The sequence below is a fragment of the Buceros rhinoceros genome, unplaced genomic scaffold, assembly GCF_000710305.1.
Source record: "Buceros rhinoceros silvestris isolate BGI_N320 unplaced genomic scaffold, ASM71030v1 scaffold21122, whole genome shotgun sequence".
Classification (NCBI taxonomy): domain Eukaryota; kingdom Metazoa; phylum Chordata; class Aves; order Bucerotiformes; family Bucerotidae; genus Buceros; species Buceros rhinoceros.
The window spans coordinates 4,552-23,073 of NW_010397397.1; the positions used below are offsets into that span (position 1 = coordinate 4,552).

Below are 18,522 nucleotides of genomic sequence, written 5' to 3' on the forward strand. Positions count from 1 at the left end.
AGAAGACAGTCACGGGGAAGTGAGGCTGATAAAGGAGTTTGTGTGTGTACAAATGCAGAGAAACATTAGTGCCCCTGAATTTTCACATCTCTCCGTGCAGTGATACCTCCGAAGGAAGGAAGAGGCATCTGAGCCTCGTTAATTGAGATCATCAGTGAACCTCTATGTCAACATCCTATACAGGCCAGGAATACACGCCTTTTGTGGTAGACTGGGATCATTTCACAGAAGCTCCCTTTTCCAGGACAGTCATGTAATCCAGTTTCCTGGGCCAGGTATCTCTGCAGCTGCTTGGTCTTTGCTGATCCATGGAAAGTTCTCTCTTCTTTACTTGTCTTGCATCAGGAAAATTCCAAAGGCTGCTGGTTTCCCTTCAAGTCTTCCTTAGCTTGTCATAGCATCTTTTCCAGTTGATCAAGGCAGTCAGCAAAGTATGTTAATCATGAAACAACGTTCCTGCTCAGCACTGTCTCATTTCCATTCTGGGAAAGGGGGATTGAGTTGCCCCAATAGGAGAAATAGGAGCTTCCACAGGAGCTGGGAAATTGTTCTTCGATTGCTTACCATCTCATTCAGGATCTGCTGGAAATTCAGTCTCAGGAGGAGCCCTTAAGGACAGGACCACTTCTGTGCCCAGTCAGATCTCATTTTTTGGCAGCTCAAAGCCTTTATTTCTGAGAACTGCTGATGAGGAGGGTTGTCTCTCTCCCATGTGACTTTCTGCCTATGGCTGTGGGAGAAAGAAGGGATACTCCCTCCACCCAGGAGAGGATTAAAAAGGAACGGAACAAGTACATTTGTTTACAGCCTCCTTCTACCAGGTGAAGCACAAACCAGCACTTCTGACAACTGTCTGAACACAAGCTTGTGCTCTAAGGCAGATAAAGGAGTGAAAGGTAGACCTCCAGAGCAAGTGCTGAGTTAACTTTTCTTCTGTGATGGATACTCCTGTTTTGGATTTATGATGTTATAGGAAGGGAATGGGATAAAGCTGGCTGCTGCTACTCTGCCTAGGAGCCTGTCTGGGTATCCTGAGAGGATCAGGGTATCAGAAATACGAATGGGGCATCAGTAAACACCAGCCCATGGGAGGGAGGCTACCTGGACAGTGCATTTCCCATCTCATGTACAGATAGTGGCTGAGCCTAGGGAGCTGTTGCTTTCCTAGTTCTGTAAACTGACCTGGCAGTATGGACAGTGGGTGGCAGATGGGGCTTTGCTGATCAGAGGGGCTCTTCTTCTTGTGTGAGTACCCCAACAAGCTCTCAGAAGTACTCCTTAGGTCATAAGGTTGGGCATACAATTTGACAATGTGCTGTTTTAATAGGTGACCTTGATCTCTTGTACACTGGATGTTTTGTCCCTAGCAGGCCCGGAAAACCATACGGCTGGTCTTAGCTAGTGTTTTGAAGCTCGGTGTTAGATGCAATATAACAACTGAAAAAGTTTTCAGGGAGCTGCTGACTGTCCTTTCTCTTTACAGGTGTGGGGCTGTATGCTGTTGTAAAGGCGTCTGGAGGAGTCTGGAGCAATGCCACCACCTTCGGACATTGTGAAAGTAGCTGTTGAGTGGCCAGGTGCCAATGCCCAGCTGCTGGAAATAGATCAGGTGAGACCTGGTAACCAGATGGGGGAGGAAATGCACCACAGCCTTGATACTGGAATGTGGGAAGCATAGAAATGGGTAGTAGTCCTTTCTGGTTGAGAGGAACATGGCTACTGAGGAATCTCTTTCTGTTCTAGAAAAGGCCTCTTGCATCCATCATCAAGGAGGTCTGTGATGGGTGAGTAGTTCTCTGGGAACCCTTGTGGAGAAAGTCTGTCCCCCTGACAAATCTTGTTGGGGTTCTGTGGAAAGCCTCTGCTGCTTGTCGGTGTGCAGCTAGCACCATCCATGCTGCCTGCTGCCAATTTTGGCCATGGAATGGGCCAGGGTTTAAATTGGGAAGAAAAGGATCTCCTGGAAGACAGAGGCTTTGCATCTTTATTCCAGTTCTGAGTGAGTGCATATGTGTGCCCCTGGGGTCTGTGTTTCTGAGGATTGGCCCATCTTGCTGTTCTTGAAGTGCAGGCCTTTTCAGACATTCCACAGAATTTGACTTAAAGTAGGGTGAAGTCCCATCCCACTCCTCAAGAGGAAGGTGTTTTCTTCCCTCTTTGGGAGACCTAATTTCACATGCTAAAGCTTTGCTTGAAAAAGTTCTTTTCCACCTTGCTGGGATCAAGCTCCTGCTCCTAACTGAGAGCCAGAAGAAAGAGGAAGAAGAACCTTATGTATCCTTCTTCTTCCTCTACCAGGTGGTCATTGCCAAACCCTGAATACTACACCTTGCGATATGCTGATGGTCCTCAGCTGTACATCACAGAGCAGGTCAGTGTGAGAGACAGCAATTTGCTGATGTCCTGGGTAAGAGCGCAGAATGGCTTTGGCTGTGTTGTGGAACAGTGTTGTCACTAATCTTTGAGGGGCAGCATCTCTGCTATCAAAAATACTCAGACGTGAATGGTGTCATTCAACTGAGGAGCGTTGCCCGTTTCCCTTTGCATGCCTGTAGGTGCAAGGACCAGGTGACTCATTTCGATACTGTCAGTAGGGTTGTGTGGTGTAGAAACCTCTTTGCTTGTGCGTAGAAATGTGAACTGTAGCTCCAGTTACATTCTTTCCCCCCCACTTTTCTACAGTTAAAAGTTTATGTTTTCTTTCAGACTCGCTGTGACATCAAGAATGGTACTATCCTGCAGCTGGCAGTCTCACCGGTAAATGCTTCCTCGCAGCCCTTTTTCTTAGTAGTTATCCTTGTATGACAGGCTGTTTCTTACCTCTCAGCTCTGCTTTTCTCCTTCTCCCCAAATTGTAGGGCGCTTACCTTTGCTGCGGGCCATTCTGCACAATGAGGCTCGCACTCTTGTTTTCCTTCCTGGATGTGGCATGTATCTGCCCTTTTATAGGACTTCCTGTAAATAAATCCAGTCTACATTTTTATTGCATCTCCTAGATTAGCATGTGGTAGAGCACCCGGCAGATGCATTCTCAGTAGAACTGCAGTTAGTATTATCAGTCAGAAAGCAAGAGTTCTGGTGACTTAATGCAGAAATTAAGAGACAAATTTGATGCAGAGGGAGTTGTTCCTAGTGAGATCTTGCTATTGTGACCTCAGCAGTTGTCTTTTGCCAGCGTGCTGCAGCTTACTTTTTATTGAAATTCTTAAACCTCTTTTGTGCAATTATCATGACACATAGCCGAGAGTGAGTGGAACAAAAAAGTTATTGGGCAAGAGGTGCTTGAGAGGATACACAAAATGAGCTTGTGCCTCTCTTTGAATCTATGAGAGATTTTTTTGTTAACATCATATTTTGTTAATGGTCTCACTCCATAGTTCTATATCCACCACAACTCACCTCACCAAGAAGAAAAACAAGCATTTACTCTAACATGTAAAATAGCATTTTACTGTCCTTCTGCTTGGCTTTTTCACAGCAGCCTTTTTTCAGTGTTATCTTAGACGCGTTGACTGCTGCTCCTTCTCCTGTCATTGCTGGTACTTCTCTACCCTTGCTGTGCTCTCTCTGCCCATCCAAGTACTTCTGACAAGAATGCTGATGCTGGCAGAACTCCGTCTGCAGGTGACTAGTCTGTAACCGGCATCACATGTCTTTCCTCCCAGTCTAGGGCAGCTCGCCAGCTGATGGAGAGGATCCAGTCGCACAGTATGGAAGCCCGACTGGATGCCATGAAGGAACTGGCTAAACTTTCAGCAGATGTGACCTTTGCCACAGAGTTCATCAACATGGAAGGGATTACAGTGCTGACTCGGCTTGTGGAGAGTGGGACCAAGCTTCTGTCCCAGTAAGTTTCCTGTATTCCAGGTCTCTAGAACAGGTCCTCAAATAAGGGGCTAATTTTGCTTGGTGAAGTGGCATTAAGCAACTAATCTCATAGCAAATGCCAATCTATTAATTGAGACAGTCTTTCTAGTTGTTAGCTAAACCTCATGAGGTAAAAGAGAAGACATTTTTGATGTGTGAAACTTGCATTGAAAGATCACTTTGATAACTTAAGCAACTATTATTACCTTTCTTGGGGTCAAAATCTCCTCAAGCAGTTATTCATCTGCAGTCTAAGGGAGAAGGCATCCTGTGAAAGACCCACATGCGGTTGCACACGAGAACATTCCTGTTGAACTGGCGGCATGCGTGTACCAGTCAGCAGCAACTGTCTTGCTGGCTCTTGTATCTGTTGTCAGTACTTTTTGACTTGAGTGACAAGAAGTTGTTCTGAAGGCCAAAGGTCTCTTGTCTAGCGAATGGAAACAACTGAGGAGTCTATAGTGGAGGAAGTACCCAGTCTTCAGTCTCTAACAGTTTTCAACTTTTGGGCTTCCTGAGCAGAAAGCCTATCTCTTTGTTTTAAGAACCTGTGGTCGTTTCTTCCTTAAATTTTTCTTCTTAATTTTCTAATCAATTTATCCTTTCAACATCTACAGTACTGTGTGGAAACGAAGTTCCAGTTGCTTGTTCCATAAGAAATAAATACCTCCTTTATTTTAAACATGTTACCTAATGTTCATTTGGTTCCCTTTACATATTTTGTTACGAGAAATTGTAAATTCCTCTATCTTCTCCATACTGTTTATAACCATAGATCTTTCTTGTATTAACCCTTAGTCACAGCTTTTGTAAGCTGCAGTCTTAGTCCATTAACGCTGTAACTGTGGCAGCCATTCCAGAACACTAATTACTCCTTCTGTGCTCTTAGCTCTTTCTAGTACTACTGTGCTCTTGTGGGGTAATTTGTTTGTAACTTTTCAGCCGTTTGAAACCTGACCATTTAATTTCTAACCTTTTGTTTCTTGTCTTTCAGTCAGTTATTAATGCAAGAAAAGACCTTTGTTTTTTTACTCTTTAGCAGCTGAGTGTTTTGGGGTTTTTAAGATGCTGTAGTGAAGCACCTCATAAAAATCTTCTCCCAGGAGTCCAGGAGTTGTGCTTAACTGTTCTCATTCCGACTCATTGATTTGTTCAGAGACCTTCAGTATTGTAGTGGGTTAATCTCGACTGGCTGCCAGCTGCCCACCAAGCCACTTTCACCCCTGCTCTTCAACAGGACAGAGGAAGCAAACAAGATGAAAAAGCTCGTGGGTTGGGCAAAACCAACTCAACTTGGGGAAAAGTAATTTATTCTTTTGTCAATTAAAAATAGAGTAGGATAGTGAGGAACAAAGAAAAACGTAAAACCACCTTCCCTCTATCACTCCCTTCTCTCCAGGCTCAACTTTACCCCTACACTCCTCATTCTTCTGCCTTCTCCCTGCACCTAGCTGCGCAGGCGGATGAGGAATGGGAATTGTGGTCAGTCCATAATCATTTTTCTCTGCTGCTCCTCCCTCATGACAATTTTCCCCTGCTCCACAGTGGGGTCCCTACCATGCGATACAGTCCTTCAGAAACTACTTCAGTATGGGTTCCCCACAAGACACGGTCAGGAACAGCATGCTCCAGCATGGGTCCCCTGTGGGCTAAGGTTCCTGCCAGAAAACCTGCGTGGACTCCTCTGGACAGGCTGCAGAAGCATGGACTGCGTGGACTCCTGCCAGAAGCCTGCTCCAGCATGGGCCCACAGGCCCCCTGCAGGCTGCAGATTCCTTCGGAGCATCTCAGCCTGCTGCAGCATGGTGTCCTCCGTGGGCTGCAGTGTGAATACCTGCTCCACTGTGGTGGTCCACAGGTAGCAGGGGACAACTCGCTTTGCTGTGGTCTCTCCACAAGCTGCAGGGGAATCTCTGATCCAGCACCTGGAGCACCTCCTCCCCATCCGATGTCTGCAGGGCTGTTTCTCTCACATTTTTTTTCACTTCTCTCTCACTGCTGCTGTGCATCATTTTTTACCCTTTCTTATATGTGCTTCCACAGAAGTGCCACCAGCTTGACTGACAGGCTCAGCTTTGGCCAGTGGTGGGCTCATCACAGAGCTGTCTGGGACTCCCTGTGTCTGGCACAGGGCAACCCCCATCCTCTTGTCACAGAGGCCACCCTGCAGCCCCCTGCTACCAAAACCTTGCCACAGAAATGAAATACGCTTATAGATGTGAAATGTAACTTCCCTCTACAAAAGCCATAGCAATCCTTCCTTGTTAAGTATTTCTTTATCTTTTAGTGATGTTATTCTTTTATTAGAGATTCCCCTTGTCTTTCTGGTTACAAAAACTTAAATGCCTGGTGTGTCCTTCACATTCCTGCCTGAGTCCTCTCTAAAAATTGATGTTTTATTTGCCACTTTCTGCAAAACACAGTAAGTAGTTTGGCAATGTTTTGTTTGACCATGGTTCCTTTCGAATTCTTCAGTGAATATATTCCCGTCCTGGAGATCTGTTTTTCATATTAATGGCTTGTTCCAGAATGTCTTCTAGTGATGTTCAAATGGCAGACTTGAAGACTTCTCTTTTCTTTTGAACGCGAATAAAAAACCTGAAAAAACCCTAACTCTGATTTGGAAGTTTCCCCAAGCACATTCACAGTGAATCCTGATTATCTAACGTTTATGGGTCCTGTATTTTCTTATATATTTGTAACATGTTTTCAGCATGTTTTGCAATCTTTCCTTCATTCTTTTTTTTACCTTTCTGTCTTGTGGTTATGTATGAAATTATCCACAACTCACGCTGTGCTTTCGTTTTGTTTCAAGACAGGTTGCAATATTTACAGAATGGCAGTGACTGTCCTTTGTTTTTCTCTGATGTTAAAACATGTTTGTTCATTTTGTGTGTGTCTGTGTGTGGAGCTGTTAGAATCTTCAAAGATTTTTATGTGTATTGTGATATAAATTTACTCTGGAACTCAAGTCTAACAACAGTTGAAAAACTCAGCATTTGCAGATCATTTTAATTTTGAGTTGATCAGCTTAAAAGCTTTTATCTTTTCAAGTTGACCATTCTTTAACTGGTGGTCGTTGTACTGAATATTCTGGGTTTTGATGGTTTTTCGTTGGGTTTGGGTTTTTTTGTCCCTCACGTGAAAATGTTGAATTTGAGTAGCGATACTTTGCACTGCTCAGGAATAAATTCTGCAGTGCTGCTTCTCCTGTTATTCCTTTGACTAGCCAGGTACTGATCCAGGTGGTTGTGAGTCTCTGGTGGCAGGACTAGGAACTTATTGTTGCTAGTATTAATTTATGCTTGTAATCTGGAAGGATAACATATGATACTACAAAACAATAATACTATCTTAATAAATGCAAATACTTCATTGCTCTTGCAGCTGCCGAACTGTAGCCTGTTTATTAGGAGAGGGTGGTGACGTTTTTCTCTTACTCAACTTGCACAGGCTTTTCCCTTGCTACCAGATCTCTTGTAACTGCATTATTCATTTTCTCAGTTACAGTGAGATGTTGGCTTTCACCCTGACTGCCTTCTTGGAGCTTATGGACCATGGTATTGTCTCGTGGGACATGGTTTCAATAACCTTCATCAAACAGGTGAGTCTGGGTAAGGGACGTGAGTGAACACTCTATCTTTTCATGCTTTAATGCAGCTTCCAGGAAGAGCAAGATGACTGAGAAGCTTAGTACTCGGTGAACAGTTCACTGAGCTTTCTGAGCCCTGTCTCCTTCAGCTTGTCTCGCTCTCCCCAAGGTTTCCTGGATGGGCATCTGCTGACCTGCTGGTTCATCTGGTTTTAGATTGCAGGGTATGTGAGTCAGCCTATGGTAGATGTCTCCATCCTCCAGCGATCCCTAGCCATTCTAGAAAGCATGGTGCTAAACAGCCAGACTCTGTATCAGAAGATAGCAGAAGAGATCACTGTGGGGCAGCTCATTTCTCATCTGCAAGTGTGAGTATCCATCCACCCAACAGCAGTGCGATTTAAATCAATTTTATGAATATCTGTTAATCTGAAAGTACATCCTTTTGCATTTACAACACTTAAAGATGCTAATATTAAAGTATTATTGATATGACATCTTACTTGAACTTTAGGATGTCTAACACTTAAAAAAGAATTAAGATCCTGGAAAAGTATGGTCTGTGTTCTGGAAGCACATAAGCACATGAGTATATGTCTGGAATAAAGATATTTTTTGCTTTAACAACTGCACAAGTGTGTTCAGAGTTAGCACCAAACCTGTGTTTTACTGAAACAACTTCCCAAAGCTGCTGCATCCAGTCATCTGTTATCTTCACCCCTCTTTAAACGGTCTCCACTAAAATCTAAAAGCTCATCGTCTTCTGGTTTTTGTCCTGCATATTAATGAAGAAAACAATGGCTTTTCTTGCCTTTTTTCCCCATTTCCTCTTCCTTTTTTCAAACAAACTGACTAATTAATATCTGGCTTTTAAGGCTGTTTGTCTAGGTCAGTTCTACTCTTCCATAAAAAAGGAAGCATTCATTTACTAGAGTTTTATGTAGTGTTGTGGGGTTTTCTTCTATGTGGAAAAGCCCATGTGTGAATGTGATTAATATTCCTTAATCATTGGACAGTAGTTTAACACAATTATAGTGCAAACTTCGTATTGCATCAATGTCACTGTGTGCTCAGAGTGTTCATACATTTCAGCTTGATTAACAGAAAAGCTAAACAAGTTCTCGTGAACACTGCAGCAGCTTTGTTCTGCAAAGAGCGTATGTTCTTTCAGCCTTATAGTTTCTATTGTAGTAAAACACAGGTTTCCTCCTGACACAGAACACTCTTGTGCAGTTGGTAAAGCAAGGTATCTTTGTTCAAGACGTATACTCATGTGCTATGTGCTTCCAGAACACAGAATGTTGCTGAAGAAAGTGTCTGTGCAAGGAATATCATAGAAGGGGAGTCTGGGGAGCGAGTCAGAATTTGCTGGTGTTCATTTGCCAAGGCTCTCAGCAGAGAACAATCTTTAACAGAGGATAGGTTCTGAAAAAACAGGTACATGGAAACAAGCCTGAAAGAGACTAGTTAGAAGAGGAGAAAATAATTTAAAAATTGTTTACTGTGTCCAAAAGCAAGCAGTGTTTTGGGCCAAACTTCTGAGGTTGGAAGGCAGTGCCATACAGGGAGGCTTGCTTCCCTCTTGGTTCCATTTGCATTTGGTGGCTTCCATTGACATATGGGAGAAAAATTACTAGCTGTAAAGTTTCTAGCTGTATCCATGTAACAGACTGCAGTACAACTAGGCTTTATAGACATAGTTTCAGCATTTGAAAACAAACTGTGTTTGAAAACAAACTGAACTCTGGGCACTTCTGGGCTTCAGTCTGCACTGTCTTCCAAATAATGGAGCCATCAGTCAGCAATTTCTGTCAGGTTTTTGCAGGCCTTATGAAGAGTTGGACTGGCATGAAAGTAGATTACCTGAATCTTGCTGGTCCATTGAAATGCAAGATTGCCGTAGTAAATGTTCTTACGGAGTAGGTGAAGCAGCAAACTGTCATGTTCTATACTCCCTGTTCTCCTGTGATACTCCCATTTTTCTTTCTGCAGCTCAAACCAAGAGATTCAGACATATGCCATCGCCCTCATCAATGCCCTCTTCCTGAAGGCACCTGAGGACAAGAGACAGGTTTGTTCTTGCTTTTTGACTTCAAACCTGAATAATAGTTACTGGCTGGTTGTTTACTTTATGCCTCAGAAATCACATTGTCTGTGCAGGGCAGTCAGTCCTTGGACTTTGCCAAGAACTTATGTAGCTGTTTCAGTGTGGTAACATAGGTGAAGTACCATCCCATTACTAATGTGTTCTGAAGCAGCACATTTATCTTTAGGAGATGCTCAGAGAGGAATCTGAAAGGCTTGAGAAACACAAAGTAATCCTCTACACAGCATGGAATTTTTTTTTTTTTGTGGAAAGTTAATTCCACGTGGGAAGAGGTAGGCTGGGTAGAGTCGTTGGGGTTGTATGTACTTACTAAACAAACACCACATCTGCCCCTCCCTCCAAAAAAGGGACCTTTCTTGAGTCATAGAGGGATATTCCCACTGGCAAATATGAGAAATGAAACACCTGTCCTGCTCGGAGGAAACCCCCAAGATCTCAGCTACATGCAAGATGTGCCTGTGTCTGTATTGTGTAGCTTTGCTGTGTTAAGCCTTTCTTCTCTAGTGCCCCATTTGTGCCTTATTTCTGGACTCTGAGCTAAATCCTGTCTGCTTCTCTTTGTGCCTTTTTTTGCTTTCTGCCAGCAGGACAAGCTGCTTAACCCGCTAGACCTGCCCATCACTGTAAGTAACTCAAGCCTGGGGGCTGGTCATGCAGAACTGTAGGCATGTTAGCTTTTTTCCAGTTATGCCTTCTCGTATCTCAGAGATGATGTGTCCAGGCTTCGGAGAGTGAATGAGCTAGGGAGAAGGGTGGGAGGACTCCAGGGAATGTACTCAGATCATGAAGAGGAGAAGAATCAGGAGCAGGAGAAATCTTGAATGACTTTTTGTGCATACGAGATAATAAAGATGACAGTAAAAGGAAACTGATATTACAAGACTGACCAGCTAAACCAATTTTAAAACTTTAGCAGTCTGGGTCTCCTTGAACTTACCACAGCCTGAGTTTATACCCCAAATCTCACTTGCACTGACAGTTTCATATCCAGATGCACCCTTCTAAAGGTAGAGCTGTTTATTTGTGAAGAGCAGTCACGAAACTTAGTACCGATTGGGGGCAAGAGCATACATTCTGCCCTATTGCGACTTTTCCCTTGTGGGAATTGTACTTTAAGAATGTTTTTTACCCCATGCTATCCCCAGGGGAATCACCACTCTTGTTAACAGGCTGATAAGGACCCATCTGTATCTTGAGATTCTGGTACATTTTCTAGATTTTCTGGGTGGTGCAGAGAATGCTCCATTTTTGCCAAGGATGCATTGCCTTTGGAAGGGAAACTATAGTCTTGATAAATGTTACATAGTGTTAGAAATCAATGGATATGCTTACACATGAAAATAAGGAAGAACATACTCCTCTGTCAGTAATTTGGCCAAAACACAAAACTACATAACAAATAAAATTCCAAGGGATCTTTCACTTTTTTTTTTCTTCCCTCCCCTTGAACACAATATACATGACCACAAAGGACCGTGAAGATGATTAAGGGAGTGCAATATCTTTCATATGAATAGAGGCTGAGATATTTGGGATTGCTCAACCTCAAGAAGAGAAGGCTCAGGGGGGTCTTAACAATGTGTATAAATAAAGACATAAAGAAGAGGGAGCCTGACTCTTCTCAGCAGTAGCTGCTGACAGGACAGGAGGCAGTGGGCACAGCTTAAAACCTAGGAAATTCCACCTGAACACACACAAGCAAAAAGACTGTACTATGAACGTGGTCAAACACCGGAAGAGGTTACCCAGAGGGATCGTGGAGTCTCCATCAGTGGAGATACTGAAAACCTGACTGGACATGGTCCTGCACAACCTATCTCTTGTCTGATGGAACCAGGGGAGTTGGACTGGATGATCTCAGGACATGTCTTCCAACAAAAATAATTCTGAGTCTGTGACCCCATCAAGCAGCAAAATGGGTATTATTGGAGTCTCGGCAGAACATAGATCCCTTAGCAGTGGTTAGGTTCTGTGCATGCTCATGCTTTTACTATGCTATTTAGAACTGTTTGACTGTCTCTGTCCTTCCCACCGTTTATCTGCTTCAGTCGCCTGTACAATGTACTTCATCCCATGTACAAGCTAATTTCTTCAGAGTAAGGATTCTTTCTGTTGCATGCGTGAGCAGATCCTAACAGCAGGCCTTGTTCTATTCTCAGTACTGCATCTCACAAATCATAGTAAAAAATGATGACTTGGAGGGCAGTGTGTTATCTCTGAAACCACTTCCTACTTCATCTAGATGCTTCTTCGATATCTTCCACTCAAACACTGACTCATTTTGGTTCTAATGAGTGCTGCTGCACTTGCGGCCACCAAGGCTTGGCTATCAGCTAGCATATCACTTTCTTGTTTCAGGAGGTTTCTGTCTGGAGCAAAAGTGATAGTAGAGACTTGGAATGAGGTTAATATACGCATTATAAAGCCTGTCAAGAGCGGGATTGATATGAACAGTTGGAACAGTCTTGGATTGCTCAGAATGTACAGCTGATGGAGTGTAATTGTCTAAGACTGCACATCTGCTTCCAATTCTCAATCTGCACTGCACAGGAATGTGAAGGCATCTCGACTGGCAGTTCTTTTGGACTTCTTCCAGATGTTGAACAACACAAAGATTTTTCTTAGCCAAAGATTTTGCTTATAACTGCAAACTTCTGATAATATCCTGTCTGGATACTAGTACTTGTGCCAGTCTCCTAGCAGGTGTAATGAGATCACTGGTATCTCTAAAAAGTGCATCTTCAACATTTACAGGGAAAGCACAGGTTAGATTTTTTCTGGTGCATGTGCAATTGGTCTCGGAAGGCTCGCAGCAGATACTTGCATCTGCTGTGACTGTTTGTCTTAATGACCTAGTGGTTGGGAAACTCTCCTCATCTGGGGACGGAAGCCATGCAGTAAGGAGGGAAGCTGGAAGCTTTACTTTAAGCATAAAATATATCACTATTTTTGTAAGCTGAAATTCTCCTGCAAATTGTCCTTGAACTGACTTCTAAACATCTCCTTAGGAACAGAGACAAAGGAAATGGAAATTTCAGACTGAGAGGTTCTGAGAGGGTTGAGACCTGAAAACTAGGTCCTCTAGCCCTTGTTATCTTGGGAGTATCTAGGTATAGAAAGTTGTGAAATCCTTAATGAAGGAGCATTTTGTAGACGACAGGTTTTTCTCAGCAACCCACAGTGTGGTCCCTGCTGCCATATCTCATAATACTGAGCTATCATTAGATGTCCACTGTTAAGCTAAATTTTCTTCTGTTCTTCCACTACGCTATTGCCTTTCTCCACGTTAATGATGTTTTGTAGGAGAGCCATCCATGAGATGTGCCATGGTAAAGATGATCCTTGCATCCCAACCTGATGCTTGCTTTCTGGTGAGAAGCCATGCTAAATTGACAGTCTGTAGTAAAAGCACTTTGTAATGTGCCAGTGCTACCTCCAGTTCATAGGCTTCCTTCTTTCCTTTCTGCACTATGTGGGCTTTTTGTTTATATTTCACTCATATTATTTCATCTCTAAATTCCACAACAGGAGATGGCTAACGCATTTGCCCAGAAGCACCTGAGGTCTATAATCCTGAATGTAAGTATGTCTGGAATGATAGAGTGCTTCCTAATGTTCTCTCAGGAGAGGTTTCACTTGGCAGAGTGTAAATTCTGCTGCCCTCAGGGCACTTAAAGGTAAAATTGGAGCCACTTGTTCAAAAGGCAGTTATCAGGATGCTTCTTTCTACTGTTACAGAGCATGATCATTATGCTTCTGATAGAATGTGCAGGTTAAACAGCTGAATCTTTGTATACAAAGATGCACCTGCAGCCTGGCACATGCCTACAGCTAATACCTCAGTTTTTATACACATACGAGTTCTTTTCATTTCTACCCTATCCTTTATTTTGCAGCACGTGATCAGAGGAAACCGCCCGATTAAAACCGAAATGGCACATCAGCTGTACGTGCTACAGGTCCTGACCTTTAATCTCCTGGAAGAGAGAATGATGACCAAGATGGATCCTAATGATCAGGTCACTACTAGAGCTGAGTGAGATCTGATAGAATAGGATGTGCAAGGGGCCTTATTCCTGAGCTCTTTAGCTCCACAGAGTTTGCAGTAGATGGTGCATAACGTTTCAAAACGACCCCTCACATTGTTGTCCTTGAGATTAGGGTATGCTCATGACTATCCTGCTGTATGCTACGGGACTTTTAGAGGTGCAGGTGGTCACTGGAAGCCATCTATTCCTTTCTTGACCAGTATTATGCAGCTGTCAAACTGATTACTCCACCTGGATGAAGGGCACATCGTTTTATCCCTTAACTTGCAGTGTACGAAGAAGCTGGGCATTTTTAATGTCTCGGTTCTTAGAGGCATTGTAGTCTTGAGCGAGAAATGCCTTAGCATTATCTGAATGCCTAAAAATTGCCTTTAACTAAACTTGGGGCAGTTAAAGGAAAATGCAAACAAACATTTTGGATTACCCAGTATACTGAAACTTGCCATTTTGAAATGGATTGCCTCTTCTTACACAGTGTTAATGAGCTTTGGCATCTCTGTATTCACGTGTCACCTCTGGAGAGAGAGGTGAAACTGTGCATTATGTGAAAATAGTGCCTTAGTGATGGATTGCGTTACCATTTCCTTGCCTTCTGTCCTTCAGGCACAGAGAGACATCATATTTGAGTTGAGAAGAATCGCATTTGATGCGGAGTCTGACACCAACACCATCCCTGGCAGTGGAACAGAAAAACGCAAAGCCATGTACACCAAGGACTACAAGATGCTGGGATTCACTGTATGCATCTTGAGAGAGTACTGACTGTAAAGCATGTAAAGGCAATCTAAATGATCTCCAGCAGAGTTGTGTGGAAATAAGGAAGAGAAATCGTTTGCTTTACCGTACTTCTGTATCTGAGCTTTAGAAATTGAGCAACACTCAGACTACTAGAGAAGACCATTATGAACTTGTTGATTAGTTACATTCCAGGGCTCATTAGGCACATTCTCTGGAGATATTTATTTACTATATGCACCTAATCTATGAAGAACTTGGAATCAGCCTTTCTTCTAGAAAGTTCGGATTGCGTTGTCAGCAGGTGTCTCTTGGTTAGATGTGAGGGAGTGCTTGATGGACAGGCGGTTGTAAAAATTCACTCAGGAAAGGTTCTCACACAATATCTTTGAGCTAAGTTTTTTAGGTTCTTTCTACACACTCTTTTCACAGAATCACATCAATCCAGCCATGGATTTTACTCAGACTCCTCCAGGGATGCTGGCATTGGACAACATGCTCTACTTGGCCAAATTTCATCAGGACACCTACATCAGGGTACGTGAAGCTGCTGTGTTTTGCAGATACCAACACCTCAGCAGCTTTTCTTGGTGTGTGTTGCATCCTCTTCTTGTAGATTGTTCTGGAGAACAGCAGTCGAGAAGATAAGCATGAGTGTCCCTTCGGGCGCAGTGCCATTGAGCTTACCAGGATGCTTTGTGAGATCCTGCAAGTTGGGGAACTCCGTAAGTACCACTTATTACTCCAGCTTTCCAAGTTGTGGAGCTGATGCTTCTGGAAGTAGCTTACAGACTGACTAATACTCACAAGCATTTCTACTTCATCTCACTTCTGCCATGTAAGGACAGGGGGCGTTTGGAGTTGCAGTGTCAGTGTCCCAATGATAATACCAGTGTCGAAGTACAGTAAAATTTTGGTGTGTGCGCTCTGGTTCTCCCTTAAAACTGACACAAGCAGAAGGCTTCAACTTCCTGAAGCTTCAGCAGGCTGCTCTATAAAAAAACCACTCTAGAAGATGAGAAGTTATAAACTTGAGAAAAGTTTAGTAGCTCTGACAGTCTCAAAACAGCATTCTGGGACAATTAAGCACAATGAGAAATTCTGACCGAGAAAAGTGGGAAACAACTATAAGCAGTCATTTGGGGGGACTCATATGAAAAGGGCACGTGGGTCACAGAGGCTTGCATAGCAAAGTGCTGGGATAGTTGCCCTTCCCAATATAGATTGTCTGTGGGGAGATGAAGCACTGAACTGCCTTACTCTCTTTGAGCTAGTACTACCATGAGCTTTCTGTCACCGTAGGGTATTTTAGGTACTCTTAGTAGCTGTTGTGCAATATGTTCACACAGTTGTGGTTTCTGTTTCTTCCTGAAGCCAATGAAGGCCGTAATGACTATCACCCCATGTTCTTCACGCATGACCGTGCATTTGAGGAGCTATTTGCCATCTGCATCCAGCTGTTGAACAAGACCTGGAAAGAAATGAGGGCAACAGCAGAAGATTTTAATAAGGTCAGAGTGTATAAGAGGTATTTTTGTAGAATCTTTTGCAGAACAGCACGTGTTCACTCAGCCTGTTCCTGTAGTCAAAGAGTAGGGCACAGAAGGTATGACAGGGCATTGACATGGACTGTAAGGGAGGATGGTCCAGCTTTTATTTGGTATGAGCTGAAGTCATTCTTTGTTCTTCTGCATCTTCAAAGTCACTAGTACGTTGATGCTCCTGGCCCTGCTTATTCCATGTCGATGCTGCCAGAGCTGTGCCCTGGTTCTCTGCTGCCCTTAAGCAGTAAGAATGTGACTTGCTTTTCTCCCTGCCCCAACTTCTGTAGGTTATGCAGGTTGTGAGGGAACAGATCACAAGGGCTCTCCCCTCTAAACCAAACTCCTTGGACCAGTTCAAGAGCAAACTGCGCAGCCTGAGCTATTCTGAGATTCTGCGACTGCGCCAGTCTGAGAGAATGAGCCAAGATGACTTCCAGTCACCACCTATTGTGTAAGAGCCTAACAAAAACACTAGCTTTTTGTGCTTGCCATTACCTCCGTTCTCTGCATACTCTTCCGTGTTTGATTGCCAGGGAGCTGAGAGAAAAAATCCAACCTGAGATCTTGGAGCTGATAAAGCAACAGCGCCTGAACAGGCTTTGTGAAGGAAGTAGCTTTCGAAAAATTGGAAATCGCAGAAGACAAGGTAAAGTGACAAGCATCTACTGCATCTTTTCATGTGGAGAACTGTAGGCGTAAGAGCTAATGGATTAATCTGTCAGCAGGCGCGTTGCAGACAGGAAAGGTGGTTACTCAGGCTGTCTATACCAGCCAGTAGTTTGGGATGGAGCAGATGTGCGTTTCTGAGAATACAGCCATCCCTTCATGAACAGGACGCAGTGCTGAAGAACTTTGGGGGAGTAGAGGGTTTGGGTGGGGGTCTGTAATGTAGTGGCTGTAAGACCTTGTGTGAATGATCTTGGTCAGCTTAACTCCACTTGATGGGTGTTTCAGAAAGATTCTGGTATTGTCGCCTGGCTCTGAATCACAAGGTGCTACACTATGGAGATCTGGAAGATAATGCCCAGGGGGAAGTGACCTTTGAATCTCTACAGGAAAAAAGTAAGTCCTGATTCCTGCTCTGAGTACCCTGTGCCACATTCTCTGCTCTGCTGTCTAGAGGCTGTTAGAGTACCATCCTTTTCAGCTATGGCCGAAGCCCTGACTGAGATGAGAGCAACTTCTGGTCATTGCCTGAATCCTTTGAGTCTTGGCATTGCTTAGTATTTCTCAAAACAGCCACCTGCGGGGATGTGGTGCTGGCAGTGTGTTTTGGAAAACTGCAGTAATGAGCTACAAAAACAGGAACAGTGCTCAGCTGCAAAGACAAGACAAAGTTCTGGCTTTTTCCGGGTTAGGGTTTCTTGTTTGTGAGTTTTACTTTTGCATTGTTAGTTCCAGTTGCAGACATCAAAGCCATTGTCACAGGGAAGGACTGTCCACACATGAAAGAGAAAAGTGCGCTGAAACAGAACAAGGTAAGTGCTCCCTTTTGCCTGTAATTATTATCCAGTGCTGTAGAGTTGAAGACTGTGAAATCAAGCAACAGGAGCACGTGGTCTTCCACGCTGCAGGTGTATCATTTACAAAACCCATCTCATGTCTGGGCCCCTTCCTAGTGCTCCGTTGAGATTGCTAGGTGCTGTGAGTGCAGTCTGGCTCTGTGACAGGCTCAGGATACTGATGTGGGGAGGCGAACTGAGCTGCATCAAGGCGGCTTCTCTTCTTGGGTTAGCAGGAAGAAGGTGCTGTGATGTTTTTTTCAGTCAATGAGTGAATGATTCTTTTCCATTCAGGAAGTGTTAGAATTGGCCTTCTCGATATTATATGATCCTGATGAGACCTTGAACTTCATTGCACCTAATAAATATGAGGTAAGAAAAATAGAGGATAAGCTATAGAATATAAAGCAATTAACTTCAGAGATTAAAAGGGATCAGTTGTTCTCATTAAAGGCTTGAGCAGGATCTATTCTGTCAGGTTAATTCTTAGAAAACATTGCTGATGCTTAGTGTGAATCTTCCCCCTTTTTTTCCTTTTTTTTTTCCTCTGTGGAAAAAAAATTCCTACACTAATTTCCCTTGGTCTGGACTGGTCCATTCTTCCCTCCTGTGCAAGCAGTTGTTCCCTTTTCTGCATGCTGTAAGGCACACCAATGCCTAAAATAGCTTTGCTTTTTCTGTTTTCATGCCACAGCAGAAACTCTTGGCCCTCTCCTAGAACCGTGGGGTCATGTTTACTTACCTCTAGGGTTCTGAGGTCCATGGGCAGTCTCTGGCAGTGCTGTTTTGCAGTTGGTTAGGTTTTTTTCCCTATAGGTTAACTTCCTCCTATATTTCCTATTTTGTGGCTGATTAAGAGTATCTTAATTGTTGCATGGATGGAAAGATTGACCATCACCTATTGTCTACACCTGGAGCTGTGAATTATCCTTTTTTCCCACAGTACTGTATCTGGATTGATGGGCTTAACGCTCTCTTGGGGAAGGACATGTCCAGTGAGCTGACTAAAAGTGACCTGGACACGTTGCTGAGCATGGAAATGAAGCTGAGACTCCTGGACTTGGAGAACATCCAGATCCCCGAAGCGCCGCCGCCCACCCCCAAGGAGCCGAGCAGCTACGACTTC

At 43.6% G+C, this 18,522-nt stretch overlaps 1 protein-coding gene across 1 annotated transcript; it reads left to right on the top strand.

Moving 5' to 3' along the window:
- Nucleotides 1-1,482: 1,482 nt before the first annotated feature.
- On the top strand, nt 1,483-18,519 carry ELMO3 (engulfment and cell motility 3; the record flags this gene model as incomplete). The annotated part of the gene is made up of 21 exons (XM_010146249.1): nt 1,483-1,609; nt 1,744-1,784; nt 2,299-2,371; nt 2,707-2,757; nt 3,666-3,847; nt 7,372-7,471; nt 7,676-7,827; nt 9,452-9,530; nt 10,154-10,189; nt 13,095-13,145; nt 13,463-13,585; nt 14,219-14,353; nt 14,783-14,887; nt 14,967-15,075; nt 15,725-15,861; nt 16,182-16,345; nt 16,428-16,540; nt 16,849-16,956; nt 17,290-17,372; nt 17,691-17,768; nt 18,340-18,519. Coding segments are annotated over exons 1-21 (2,178 nt in total), but the record flags the coding sequence as incomplete, so codon positions are not given.
- Between the last annotated feature and the right edge of the window lie 3 nt (nt 18,520-18,522).